The sequence below is a fragment of the Oncorhynchus keta genome, chromosome 1 (genome assembly GCF_023373465.1).
Source record: "Oncorhynchus keta strain PuntledgeMale-10-30-2019 chromosome 1, Oket_V2, whole genome shotgun sequence".
Classification (NCBI taxonomy): Eukaryota; Metazoa; Chordata; class Actinopteri; order Salmoniformes; family Salmonidae; genus Oncorhynchus; species Oncorhynchus keta.
In genome coordinates, this window is record NC_068421.1 from 4,185,929 (window position 1) to 4,200,928 (window position 15,000).

Below are 15,000 nucleotides of genomic sequence, written 5' to 3' on the forward strand. Positions count from 1 at the left end.
AAATAATGCACGCAGAGCAAAATTAGGTCGATACCCGCTAATGATCAAAATCCAGAAAAGAGACATTCAATTATACAACCACGTAAAAGGAAGTGATTCCCAAATCTTCCATAACAAAGCCATCACCTACAGAGAGATGAACCTGGAGAAGAGTCCCCTAAACGAGCTGGTCCTGGGGCTCAGTTCACAAACACAAACACACCCCACAGAGCCCCAGGACAGCAGCACAATTAGACTCAATAAAATCATGAGAAAACAAAAAGATTTTTACTTGACACATTGGAAAGAATTAACAAAAAAACAGAGCAAACTAGAATGCTATTTGGCCCTAAACAGAGAGTACACAGTGGCAGAATACCTGACCACTGTGACTGATCCAAAATGAAGGAAATGTACTGACTCAGTGAGCATAGCCTTGCTATTGAGAAAGGCCGCCGTAGGCAGACATGGCTCTCAAGAGAAGACAGGCTATGTGCACACTGTCCACAAAATGAGGTGGAAACTGAGCTACACTTCCTAACCTCCTGCCAAACGTATGACCATATTAGAGACACATATTTCCCTCAGATTACACAGATCCATAAAGAATTCGAAAACAGATCACATTTCTATTAACTCCTATATCTATTGGGTGAAATACCACAGTGTGCCATCACAGCAGCAAGATTTGTGACCTGTTGCCATGAGAAAAGGGCAACTAGTGAAGAACACACACCATTATAAATACAACCCATATTTATGTTTATTTATTTTCCCTTTTGTACTTTAACTGTTTTCACATCATTACAACACCGTATATTTACATAATATGACTGTTCATTTTTATTGTTTATTTCACTTTTGTTTATTACCTACTTCATTTGCTTTGGCAATGCTAACATATGTTTCTCATGCCAATTAAGCCCCTTAAATTTAATTGAGAGATAAAGAGAGAGAGAGACACAGAGAGAGAAACAGAGTGAGAGACATAGAGAGAGAGAGAGAGAGAGAGCAACACACAGAGAGAGAGGGAGAGCGAGAGAGAAAGAGAGCGACACACAGAGAGAGAGAGAGAGAGAGAGAGGGAGAGGGAGAGCGAGAGAAAGCGAGAGCGAGAGAGAGAGAGAGCGACACACACAGAGAGAGAGAGAGAGAGCGCGCAAGAGAGAGAGAGAGAGAGAGAGAGAGAGAGAGAGAGAGACACACACAGAAAGAGAGAGATAATGCAGATAATATTCTGTCTAATCTGACATTTACCACAAAGATTTCTGCTACACATGGACTCACACACATAGGGTTTCAGTCAACATGGACTCACACACAGAGGGTTTCAGACAACATGGACTCACACACAGAGGGTTTCAGACAACATGGACTCACACACAGAGGGTTTCAGACAACATGGACTCACACACAGAGGGTTTCAGACAACATGGACTCACACACAGAGGGTTTCAGACAACATGGACTCACACACAGAGGGTTTCAGACAACATGGACTCACACACAGAGGGTTTCAGACAACATGGACTCACACACAGAGGGTTTCAGACCACATGGACTCACACACAGAGGGTTTCAGACAACATGGACTCACACACAGAGGGTTTCATACCACATGGACTCACACACAGAGGGTTTCATACCACATGGACTCACACACAGAGGGTTTCATACCATATGGACTCACACACAGAGGGTTTCAGACAACATGGACTCACACACAGAGGGTTTCAGACAACATGGACTCACACACAGAGGGTTTCAGACAACATGGACTCACACACAGAGGGTTTCATACCACATGGACTCACACACAGAGGGTTTCATACCACATGGACACACACAGAGGGTTTCAGACAACATGGACTCACACACAGAGGGTTTCATACCACATGGACTCACACACAGAGGGTTTCAGACAACATGGACTCACACACAGAGGGTTTCAGACAACATGGACTCACACACAGAGGGTTTCAGACAACATGGACTCACACACAGAGGGTTTCATACCACATGGACTCACACACAGAGGGTTTCAGTCAACATGGACTCACACACAGAGGGTTTCAGTCAACATGGACTCACACACAGAGGGTTTCATACCATATGGACTCACACACAGAGGGTTTCAGTCAACATGGACTCACACACAGAGGGTTTCAGACAACATGGACTCACACACAGAGGGTTTCAGACAACATGGACTCACACACAGAGGGTTTCAGACCACATGGACTCACACACAGAGGGTTTCAGACCACATGGACTCACACACAGAGGGTTTCAGACCACATGGACTCACACACAGAGGGTTTCATACCACATGGAGTCACACACAGAGGGTTTCAGACAATATGGACTCACACACAGAGGGTTTCAGACAACATGGACTCACACACAGAGGGTTTCATACCACATGGACTCACACACAGAGGGTTTCATACCACATGGACACACACAGAGGGTTTCAGACAACATGGACTCACACACAGAGGGTTTCATACCACATGGACTCACACACAGAGGGTTTCATACCACATGGACTCACACACAGAGGGTTTCAGACAACATGGACTCACACACAGAGGGTTTCAGACCACATGGACTCACACACAGAGGGTTTCAGACAACATGGACTCACACACAGAGGGTTTCAGACCACATGGACTCACACACAGAGGGTTTCAGACAACATGGACTCACACACAGAGGGTTTCAGACCACATGGACTCACACACAGAGGGTTTCATACCACATGGACTCACACACAGAGGGTTTCATACCACATGGACTCACACACAGAGGGTTTCAGACCACATGGACTCACACACAGAGGGTTTCAGACAACATGGACTCACACACAGAGGGTTTCAGACCACATGGACTCACACACAGAGGGTTTCAGACCACATGGACTCACACACAGAGGGTTTCAGACAACATGGACTCACACACAGAGGGTTTCATACCACATGGACTCACACACAGAGGGTTTCAGACAACATGGACTCACACACAGAGGGTTTCAGACAACATGGACTCACACACAGAGGGTTTCAGACAACATGGACTCACACACAGAGGGTTTCATACCACATGGACTCACACACAGAGGGTTTCAGACAACATGGACTCACACACAGAGGGTTTCAGACCACATGGACTCACACACAGAGGGTTTCAGACCACATGGACTCACACACAGAGGGTTTCAGACAACATGGACTCACACACAGAGGGTTTCAGACAACATGGACTCACACACAGAGGGTTTCAGACCACATGGACTCACACACAGAGGGTTTCAGACAACATGGACTCACACACAGAGGGTTTCAGACAACATGGACTCACACACAGTTTCATACCTGATCTTCCCCTCCTTTGGCAGCTCATGGTTTGGGCCGTCACACTGCAGCTTGGAGTCTCCCTCCAGCACGTACACACACACACACTCCTGTAAGATAACACACACATCAGGAGTAGAGCTAGCGTGGGGGGGGGGCACACAATTGTGTCCAGTGCATTCAGAAGGTATTCAAACCACTTCACTTTTTCCACATTTTGTTACATTACAGCCTTATTGAAATGGATTAAATGAAATGTCTTCCTCATCAATCTACACACAATCTACACACAATCTACACACAATACCCCATAATGACAAAGTGAAAACAGTTTTTATTTTATTTTAGCAAATGAATCAATGTTTCCATTGATCATCCTTGAGATGTTTCTACGACTTGGAGTCCACCTGTGGTAAATTCTATTCATTGGACATGATTTGGAAAGGCACACACCTGAATATATAAGGTCCCACAGTTGGCAGTGACATGTCAGAGCAAAAACCAAGACATGAAGTCGAAGGAATTTATCATAGAGCTTCAAGACAGGATTGTGTTGAGGCACAGATCTGGGGAAGGGTACCAAAAACTTGCTGCAGCATTGAATGTCCCCAAGAACACAGTGGCCTCCATCATTCTTAAATGGAAGAAGTTTTGTACCACCAAGACTCTTCTTAGAGCTGGCCGCCCGGCCAAATCCAGGAATCGTGGGAGAAGGGCCTTGGTCAGGGAGGTGACTCTGACAGAGCTCTAGAGCTCCTCTGTGGATATGGGAGAACCTTCCAGAAGGACAGCCATCACTGCAGCACTCCACTAATCAGGCCTTTATGGTAGAAAGGCCAGACGGAAGTCACTCCTCAGTAAAAAGCACATGCCAGCCTGCTTGGAGTTTGCCAAAAGGCACCTAAAGGACTCAGAGCACGAGACCATAGTCTGATGAAACCAAGATTGAACTCTTTGGCCTGAATGCCAAGCGTCACGTCTGGAGGCAACCTGGCATGGTGGTGGCAGCATGATGCTGTGGGGATGTTTTTCAGCGGCAGGGACTGGGAGACTAGTCAGGATAGAGACTCGAGGCTGTAATCGCTGCCAAAGGTGCTTCAACAAAGTACTGAGTAAAGGGTCTGAATACTTATAAAGTACTGAGTAAAGGGTCTGAATACTTAGAAAGTACTGAGTAAAGGGTCTGAATACTTAGAAAGTACTGAGTAAAGGGTCTGAATACTTATAAAGTACTGAGTAAAGGGTCTGAATACTTTTGTAAATGTGATATTTCAACAACAAAAAATCTTTTTGACAAATTAGCAAAAAAAATTCTAAAAACCTACAATTCTTTCCATTTTAGAATAAGGCTGTAACATAACAAAATGTGGAAGAAGGGAAGGGGTCTGAATACTTTCAGAATGCACTGTATATTACCAAAAACCAAAGAAAAAACATTTAATACTATAAAACATGGCACAATGTGTTAATAATATAATAAAGGTTAACTATTAACATCCATAGAGATGATGACTCATGTGTATTAGTGACAGGCCATATCAGCTGTTCATTTTGTTACATTTTCTGGTCAGAAGGGCCCCTGGAGAAAGACCCACCTCCTCTGACCCTAGCTCCGCCCCTGGCACTCATACTTAACATACACACCTATATATAAATGACAACACCCTGATGCAGTTTTAAGGAATGGCGGCTTGACCCCTCCCAAAACTACACTACCCAGCAGCCCTGTGTGTACGTACCACGCTGGGCAGTAGCCCCTGTACAGTCTCTCTGAGAGCATCTCGGAGTGAGCGCACGTCAACAACTGCTGCCAGCCGCAGTAAAGCATCCTGGGAGGAAACAGAAACAACATGAGTTACACACAGAAACAGCTTTATGACAAGACACCATACAGCTAATAAGAGGGAACAAAGACAATACACACTTTATAAGAGAGAACAAAGACAATACACACTTTATAAGAGAGAACAAAGACAATACACACTTTATAAGAGGGAACAAAGACAATACACACTTTATAAGAGGGAACAAAGACAATACACACTTTATAAGAGAGAACAAAGACAATACACACTTTATAAGAGAGAACAAAGACAATACACACTTTATAAGAGGGAACAAAGACAATACACACTTTATAAGAGAGAACAAAGACAATACACACTTTATAAGAGGGAACAAAGACAATACACACTTTATAAGAGAGAACAAAGACAATACACACTTTATAAGAGAGAACAAAGACAATACACACTTTATAAGAGGGAACAAAGACAATACACACTTTATAAGAGAGAACAAAGACAATACACACTTTATAAGAGAGGAAAGATGGGCTGGGGTTTTAGGGAGAGGGGCTGAGGTTTTAGGGAGAGGGGCTGGGGTTTTAGGGATAGTGACTAGAGTTTTTGGGAGAGGGGCTGGGGTTTTAGGGATAGGGACTAGAGTTTTAGGGAGAGGGGCTGGGGTTTTATGGAGAGGGGCTGGGGTTTTAGGGAGAGGGGCTGGGGTTTTAGGGAGAGGGGCTGGGTTTTAGGGAGAAGGGCTGGGGTTTTATGGAGAGGGGCTGGGGTTTTAGGGATAGGGACTAGAGTTTTAGGGAGAGGGGCTGGGTTTTAGGGAGAGGGGCTGGGGTTTTACGGTGAGGGGCTGGGGTTTTAGGGAGAGGGACTAGAGTCTTAGGGAGAGGGGCTGGGGTTTTAGGGAGAGGGGCTGGGGTTTTAGGGAGAGGTGCTGGGGTTTCAGGAAGAGGTGCTGAGGTTTTAGGGAGAAGGGCTGGGGTTTTAGGGAGAGGGGCTGGGCTGAAGAGATAAATTATTGTGCTGGTGCGGTATGGAGGTGAATAGATACATTTAGTTCTACAGTCCTGGGGGTCATGCTCTACAGCCTGATGAGACAGTAGAGATACATTTAGTGATACAGTCCTGGGGGTCATGCTCTACAGCCTGATGAGACAGTAGAGATACATTTAGTTCTAGGAATAGATATAGTCATTGGTTCACTCCAGACCTGTCTGCCCTTGACCGGCACAAAAACATCCCGTGGCGTTCTGCATTAGCATCGAATAGCCCCCGTGATATGCAACTTTTCAGGGAAGTTAGGAACAAATATACACAGAAATTTGCATCCTGTAGTACTAACTCAAAAATGTTCTGGGACACTGTAAAGTCCATGGAGAATAAGAGCACCTCATCCCAGCTGTCCACTGCTCTGAGGCTAGGAAACACTGTCACCACCGATAAATCCACTATAATTGAGAATTTCAATAAGCATTTCTCTACGGCTGGCCATGCTTTCCACTTGGCTACCCCTACCCCGGTCAACTGCCCGGCACCCTGCACAGCAACCCGCCAAAGCCCCCAACATTTCTCCTTCACCCAAATCCAGATAGCTGATGTTCTGAAAGAGCTACAAAATCTAGACCCCTACAAATCAGCTGGGCTAGACAATTTGGACATTCTCTTTCAAAAAATATCTGCCGAAATTGTTGCAACCCCTATTACTAGCCTGTTCAACCTCTCTTTAGTATCGTATGAGATTCCCAAAGATTGGAAAGCTGCCGCGGTCATCCCCCTTCAAAGGGGGTGACACTCTAGACCCAAACTGCTATCTATCCTACCCTGTCTTTCTAAGGTCTTCGAAAGCCAAGTTAACAAACAGATTACTGACCATTTTGAATCCCACCATACCTTCTCCGCTATGCAATCTGGTTTCAGAGCTGGTCATGGGTGCACATCAGCAACGCTCAAGGTTCTAAACGATATCATAACCACCATCGATAAGAGACATTACTGTGCAGCCGTATTCATCGACCTGGCCAAGGCTTTCAACTCTGTCAATCACAACATTCTTATTGGCAGACTCGACAGCCTTGGTTTCTCAAATGATTGCCTCGCCTGGTTTACCAACTACTTCTCTGATAGAGTTCAGGGTGTCAAATTGGAGGGACTGTTGTCCGGTCCTCTGGCAGTCTCTACACAGGGTTCAATTCTCGGGCCGACTCTCTTTTCTGTATACATCAATGATGTTGCTCTTTCTGTTGGTGATTCTCTGATCCACCTCTACGCAGACGACACCATTCTGTATACTTCTGGTTCCTCCTTGGACACTGTGTTAACTAATCTCCAGACGAGCTTCAATGCCATACAACTCTCCTTCCGTAGCCTCCAACTGCTCTTAAACGCAAATAAAACTAAATGCATGCTATTCAATCGGTCACCTGCCCGCCGGTCCATTATCACTACTCTGGACGGCTCTGACTTCGAATACGTGGACAACTACAAATACCTGGGTGTCTGGTTAGACTGCAAACTCTCCTTCCAGACTCACATTAAGCATCTCCAATCCAAAATTAAATCTAGAATCGTCTTTCTATATCTATAACAAAGCATCCTTCACTCATGCTGCCAAACATACCCTCGTAAAACTAACCATCCGACCGATCCTCAACTTCGGTGATGTCATCTATAAAATAGCCTCCAACACTCTACTCAACAAACTGGATGCAGTCTATCACAGTGCCATCCCTTTTGTCACCAAAGCCCCATACACTACCCACCATTGCGACCTGTACACTCTCGTTGGTTGGCCCTCGCTTCATACTCGTCGCCAAATCCACTGGCTACAGGTTATCTACAAGTCTCTGCTAGGTAAAGCCCCGCCTTATCTCAGGTCACTGGTCACCATAGCAGCACCCACTCGTAGCACGCGCTCCAGAAGATATATCTCACTGGTCACCCCCAAAGCCAATTCCTCCTTTGGTCGTCTTTCCTTCCAGTTCTCTGCTGCCCACGACTGGAACGAATTGCAAAAATCTCTGAAGCTGGAGACTCATATCTCCCTCACGAGCTTTAAGCACCAGCTGTCAGAGCAGCTTTACGCTTTATCTTGGCCAGGTCGCAGTTGCAAATGAGAACTTTAACCAGCCTACCTGGTTAAATGAAGGTGTTCTCAACTAGCCTACCTGGTTAAATAAAGGTGTTCTCAACTAGCCTACCTGGTTAAATAAAGGTGTTCTCAACTAGCCTACCTGGTTAAATAAAGGTGAAATAAAATGAATAAAAAATACATTTAGTACTACAGTCCTGGGGGTCATGCTCTACAGCCTGATGAGACAGTTGAGATACATTTAGTTCTACAGTCCTGGGGGTCATGCTCTACAGGCTGATGAGACAGTAGAGATACATTTAGTTCTACAGTCCTGGGGGTCATGCTCTACAGCCTGATGAGACAGTAGAGATACATTTAGTACTACAGTCCTGGGGGTCATGCTCTACAGCCTGATGAGACAGTAGAGATACATTTAGTTCTACAGTCCTGGGGGTCATGCTCTACAGCCTGATGAGACAGTAGAGATACATTTAGTTCTACAGTCCTGGGGGTCATGCTCTACAGCCTGATGAGACCGTAGAGATACATTTAGTTCTACAGTCCTGGGGGTCATGCTCTACAGCCTGATGAGACAGTAGAGATACATTTAGTTCTACAGTCCTGGGGGTCATGCTCTACAGCCTGATGAGACCGTAGAGATACATTTAGTTCTACAGTCCTGGGGGTCATGCTCTACAGCCTGATGAGACAGTAGAGATACTTATTATTCTTTCAAAATAGAGAGAACAGGAGAGGAAAGGAGAGGAAGAAAGACGAATACCAATAAAGAGAAAGAGAGAGAATGAGAGAGAGTGGGGAGGAGAAAGAGAGAGAATGAGAGAGAGTGGGGAGGAGAAAGAGAGAGAATGAGAGAGAGTGGGGAGGAGAAAGAGAGAGAATGAGAGAGAGTGGGGAGGAGAAAGAGAAAGAATGAGAGAGAGTGGGGTGGAGAAAGAGAAAGAATGAGAGAGAGTGGGGAGGAGAAAGAGAGAGAATGAGAGAGAGTGGGGAGGAGAAAGAGAAAGAATGAGAGAGAGTGGGGTGGAGAAAGAGAAAGAATGAGAGAGAGTGGGGAGGAGAAAGAGAAAGAATGAGAGAGAGTGGGGTGGAGAAAGAGAAATAATGAGAGAGAGTGGGGTGGAGAAAGAGAAAGAATGAGAGAGAGAGAGTGGGGAGGAGAAAGAGAAAGAATGAGAGAGAGTGGGGTGGAGAAAGAGAAAGAATGAGAGAGAGTGGGGAGGAGAAAGAGAAAGAATGAGAGAGAGTGGGGAGGAGAAAGAGAAAGAATGAGAGAGAGTGGGGAGGAGAAAGAGAAAGAATGAGAGAGAGTGGGGAGGAGAAAGAGAAAGAATGAGAGAGAGTGGGGTGGAGAAAGAGAAAGGATGAGAGAGAGTGGGGAGGAGAAAGAGAAAGAATGAGAGAGAGTGGGGAGGAGAAAGAGAAAGAATGAGAGAGAGTGGGGAGGAGAAAGAGAAAGAATGAGAGAGAGTGGGGTGGAGAAAGAGAAAGAATGAGAGAGAGTGGGGAGGGGAAAGAGAAAGAATGAGAGGGAGTGGGGAGGAGAAAAAGAAAGAATGAGAGAGAGTGGGGTGGAGAAAGAGAAAGAATGAGAGAGAGTGGGGTGGAGAAAGAGAAAGAATGAGAGAGAGTGGGGAGGAGAAAGAGAAAGAATGAGAGAGAGTGGGGTGGAGAAAGAGAAAGAATGAGAGAGAGTGGGGAGGAGAAAGAGAAAGAATGAGAGAGAGTGGGGTGGAGATAGAGAGAGAATGGGAGAGAGTGGGGAGGAGAAAGAGATAATGGGAGAGAGTGGGGAGGAGAAAGAGATAATGAGAGAGAGTGTGGGGAGAAAAGAGAGAATGAGAGAGTGGGGAGGAGAAACAGAGAGAATGAGAGTGGGGGGGGAAAAGAAAGAGAAAGAGAGAGAGTGGGGTGGAGAAAGACAGAGAATGGGAGTGGGGTGGAGAGAGAGAGAGAATGAGAGAGAGTGGGGAGGAGAAAGAGAGAGAATGAGAGAGAGTGGGGAGGAGAAAGACAGAGAATGGGAGTGGGGTGGAGAAAGAGAGAGAATGAGAGAGAGTGGGGGGGAGAAAGAGAGAGAATGAGAGAGAGTGGGGAGGAGAAAGAGAGAGAATGAGAGAGAGGGGGGAGGAGAAAGAGAGAGAGTGAGAGGGGGGTGGAGAAAGAGAGAGAAAGAGAGAGAGTGGGGAGGAGAAAGAGAGAGAATGAGAGAGAGTGGGGAGGAGAAAGAGAGAGAGTGGGAGTGGGGGGGAGAAAGAGAGAGAGTGAGAGAGTGGGGAGGAGAAAGAGAGAGAATGAGAGAGAGTGGGGAGGAGAAAGAGAGAGAATGAGAGATAGTGTGGAGGAGAAAGAGAGAGAATGAGAGTGGGGTGGAGAAAGCGAGAGAATGAGAGAGAGTGGGGAGGAGAAAGAGAGAGAATGGGAGTGGGGTGGAGAAGAGAGAGAATGAGAGAGAGTGGGGAGGAGAAAGAGAGAGAATGAGAGAGAGTGGGGAGGAGAAAGGGAGAGAATGGGAGTGGGGTGGAGAAAGAGAGAGAATGAGAGAGAGTGGGGAGGAGAAAGAGAGAGAATGAGAGAGAGTGGGGAGGAGAAAGAGAGAGAATGAGAGATAGTGGGGAGGAGAAAGAGAGAGAATGAGAGTGGGGTGGAGAAAGCGAGAGAATGAGAGAGAGTGGGGAGGAGAAAGAGAGAGAATGGGAGTGGGGTGGAGAAAGAGAGAGAATGAGAGAGAGTGGGGAGGAGAAAGAGAAAGAATGAGAGAGAGTGGGGTGGAGAAAGAGAAAGAATGAGAGAGAGTGGGGAGGAGAAAGAGAAAGAATGAGAGAGAGTGGGGAGGAGAAAGAGAAAGAATGAGAGAGAGTGAGGAGGAGAAAGAGAAAGAATGAGAGAGAGTGGGGTGGAGAAAGAGAAAGAATGAGAGAGAGTGGGGAGGAGAAAGAGAAAGAATGAGAGAGAGTGGGGTGGAGATAGAGAGAGAATGGGAGAGAGTGGGGAGGAGAAAGAGATAATGGGAGAGAGTGGGGAGGAGAAAGAGATAATGAGAGAGAGTGTGGGGGAGAAAGAGAGAGAATGAGAGAGTGGGGAGGAGAAACAGAGAGAATGAGAGTGGGGTGGAGAAAGAAAGAGAATGAGAGAGAGTGGGGTGGAGAAAGACAGAGAATGGGAGTGGGGTGGAGAAAGAGAGAGAATGAGAGAGAGTGGGGAGGAGAAAGAGAGAGAATGAGAGAGAGTGGGGAGGAGAAAGACAGAGAATGGGAGTGGGGTGGAGAAAGAGAGAGAATGAGAGAGAGTGGGGAGGAGAAAGAGAGAGAATGAGAGAGAGTGGGGAGGAGAAAGAGAGAGAATGAGAGATAGTGTGGAGGAGAAAGAGAGAGAATGAGAGTGGGGTGGAGAAAGCGAGAGAATGAGAGAGAGTGGGGAGGAGAAAGAGAGAGAATGAGAGAGAGTGGGGAGGAGAAAGACAGAGAATGGGAGTGGGGTGGAGAAAGAGAGAGAATGAGAGAGAGTGGGGAGGAGAAAGAGAGAGAATGAGAGAGAGTGGGGAGGAGAAAGAGAGAGAATGAGAGATAGTGTGGAGGAGAAAGAGAGAGAATGAGAGTGGGGTGGAGAAAGCGAGAGAATGAGAGAGAGTGGGGAGGAGAAAGAGAGAGAATGGGAGTGGGGTGGAGAAAGAGAGAGAATGAGAGAGAGTGGGGAGGAGAAAGAGAGAGAATGAGAGAGAGTGGGGAGGAGAAAGGGAGAGAATGGGAGTGGGGTGGAGAAAGAGAGAGAATGAGAGAGAGTGGGGAGGAGAAAGAGAGAGAATGAGAGAGAGTGGGGAGGAGAAAGAGAGAGAATGAGAGATAGTGTGGAGGAGAAAGAGAGAGAATGAGAGTGGGGTGGAGAAAGCGAGAGAATGAGAGAGAGTGGGGAGGAGAAAGAGAGAGAATGGGAGTGGGGTGGAGAAAGAGAGAGAATGAGAGAGAGTGGGGAGGAGAAAGAGAGAGAATGAGAGAGAGTGGGGGAGGAGAAAGGGAGAGAATGGGAGTGGGGTGGAGAAAGAGAGAGAATGAGAGAGAGTGGGGAGGAGAAAGAGAGAGAATGAGAGAGAGTGGGGAGGAGAAAGAGAGAGAATGAGAGATAGTGTGGAGGAGAAAGAGAGAGAATGAGAGTGGGGTGGAGAAAGCGAGAGAATGAGAGAGAGTGGGGAGGAGAAAGAGAGAGAATGGGAGTGGGGTGGAGAAAGAGAGAGAATGAGAGAGAGTGGGGAGGAGAAAGAGAGAGAATGAGAGAGAGTGGGGAGGAGAAAGGAGAGAATGGGAGTGGGGTGGAGAAAGAGAGAGAATGAGAGAGAGTGGGGAGGAGAAAGAGAGAGAATGGGAGTGGGGTGGAGAAAGAGAGAGAATGAGAGAGAGTGGGGAGGAGAAAGAGAGAGAATGAGAGAGAGTGGGGAGGAGAAAGGGAGAGAATGGGAGTGGGGTGGAGAAAGAGAGAGAATGAGAGAGAGTGGGGAGGAGAAAGAGAGAGAATGAGAGAGAGTGGGGAGGAGAAAGAGAGAGAATGAGAGAGAGTGGGGAGGAGAAAGAGAGAGAATGGGAGTGGGGTGGAGAAAGAGAGAGAATGAGAGATAGTGTGGAGGAGAAAGAGAAAGAATGAGAGAGAGTGGGGAGGAGAAAGAGAGAGAATGAGAGAGAGTGGGGAGGAGAAAGAGAGAGAATGAGAGAGTGGGGTGGAGATAGAGAGAGAATGGGAGAGAGTGGGGAGGAGAAAGAGAGAGAATGAGAGAGAGTGGGGAGGAGAAAGAGAGAGAATGAGAGAGAGTGGGGAGGAGAAAGAGAGAGAATGAGAGAGAGTGGGGAGGAGAAAGAGAAAGAATGAGAGAGAGTGGGGTGGAGAAAGAGAAAGAATGAGAGAGAGTGGGGAGGAGAAAGAGAAAGAATGAGAGAGAGTGGGGTGGAGAAAGAGAAATAATGAGAGAGAGTGGGGTGGAGAAAGAGAAAGAATGAGAGAGAGTGGGGAGGAGAAAGAGAAAGAATGAGAGAGAGTGGGGTGGAGAAAGAGAAAGAATGAGAGAGAGTGGGGAGGAGAAAGAGAAAGAATGAGAGAGAGTGGGGAGGAGAAAGAGAAAGAATGAGAGAGAGTGGGGAGGAGAAAGAGAAAGAATGAGAGAGAGTGGGGAGGAGAAAGGGAGAGAATGAGAGAGAGTGGGGAGGAGAAAGAGAGAGAATGGGAGAGAGTGGGGAGGAGAAAGAGAGAGAATGAGAGAGAGTGGGGAGGAGAAAGAGAGAGAATGAGAGAGAGTGGGGAGGAGAAAGAGAGAGAATGAGAGAGAGTGGGGAGGAGAAAGAGAGAGAATGAGAGAGAGTGGGGAGGAGAAAGAGAGAGAATGAGAGAGAGAGTGGGGAGGAGAAAGAGAAAGAATGAGAGAGAGTGGGGTGGAGAAAGAGAAAGAATGAGAGAGAGTGGGGAGGAGAAAGAGAGAGAATGAGAGAGAGTGGGGAGGAGAAAGAGAGAGAATGAGAGAGAGTGGGGAGGAGAAAGAGAGAGAATGAGAGAGAGTGGGGAGGAGAAAGGGAGAGAATGAGAGAGAGTGGGGAGGAGAAAGAGAGAGAATGAGAGAGAGTGGGGAGGAGAAAGAGAAAGAATGAGAGAGTGGGGAGGAGAAAGAGAAAGAATGAGAGAGAGTGGGGAGGAGAAAGAGAAAGAATGAGAGAGTGGGGAGGAGAAAGAGAAAGAATGAGAGAGAGTGGGGAGGAGAAAGAGAGAGAATGAGAGAGAGTGGGGAGGAGAAAGAGAAAGAATGAGAGAGAGTGGGGAGGAGAAAGAGAGAGAATGAGAGAGAGTGGGGAGGAGAAAGAGAAAGAATGAGAGAGTGGGGAGGAGAAAGAGAAAGAATGAGAGAGAGTGGGGAGGAGAAAGAGAGAGAATGAGAGAGAGTGGGGAGGAGAAAGAGAGAGAATGAGAGAGAGTGGGGAGGAGAAAGAGAGAGAATGAGAGAGAGTGGGGTGGAGAAAGCGAGAGAATGAGAGAGAGTGGGGAGGAGAAAGAGAGAGAATGAGAGAGAGTGGGGAGGAGAAAGGGATGCTGTGTTTAATTGATCTGATCACTGGCGCCCTTCAAATGTCAGAGCACTCAGCATGAATACTTTAGCTCAGTAAGAGGGCAAAAGGGTCTGCACAGAGAGAGAGAGAGAGAGAGAGAGAGAGAGATAAGGAAGGGGATATAAGGAGATAAGAGCGATAAGGAAGAGGAGATGTGAATGGCAGTGATAGGAGGAAGGGGGGAGGGATTAGAGAGGGGAGGTAGAGTAGAGAGAGATAGAGATAAGGAAGGGGATATAAGGAGATAAGAGCGATAAGGAAGAGGAGATGTGATAGGAGGAAGGGGGGAGGGATTAGAGGGGGGAGGTAGAGTAGAGAGGGAAAGAACACCTGCTCCAATCACTACTCTGACCTAATGATAACAACACACTGATTCCACTATCTGAAATTCACTCTCCAGCTTCCCCATTCTGTCACAATAGGAGAACCAGAAGTCAGAGATCAAATACTGCCATTTTAGTTAGTCAGATTATCCAAAGCTCTGAGAATTTAACTCTGAGAGTGAACATGTGTGCTTGGGGGCGTTACTATAGCAGATGGGTACTATAGCAGATGGGTACTATAGCAGATGGGTACTATAGCAGATGGGTCCTATAGCAGATGGGTACTATAGCAGATGGGTACTATAGCAGATGGGTCCTATAGCAGATGGGTACTATAGCAGATGGGTCCTATAGCAGATGGGTACTATAGCAGATGGG

At 46.8% G+C, this 15,000-nt stretch overlaps 1 protein-coding gene across 2 annotated transcripts in view; it reads right to left on the minus strand.

The window, feature by feature from the left end:
* Positions 1 to 15,000, minus strand: part of LOC127907123 (cGMP-dependent 3',5'-cyclic phosphodiesterase-like) — a 266,221-nt gene that overhangs the window by 68,939 nt on the left and 182,282 nt on the right. For both annotated transcript variants that reach the window (XM_052460864.1, XM_052460916.1), the window contains exons 3-4: positions 5,072 to 5,161; positions 3,354 to 3,442 (exon numbers count right to left, since the gene is read on the minus strand). In XM_052460864.1, coding sequence (XP_052316824.1) covers positions 3,354 to 3,442; positions 5,072 to 5,161 — 179 coding nt within the window. The remainder of the gene's footprint in view (positions 1 to 3,353; positions 3,443 to 5,071; positions 5,162 to 15,000) is intronic.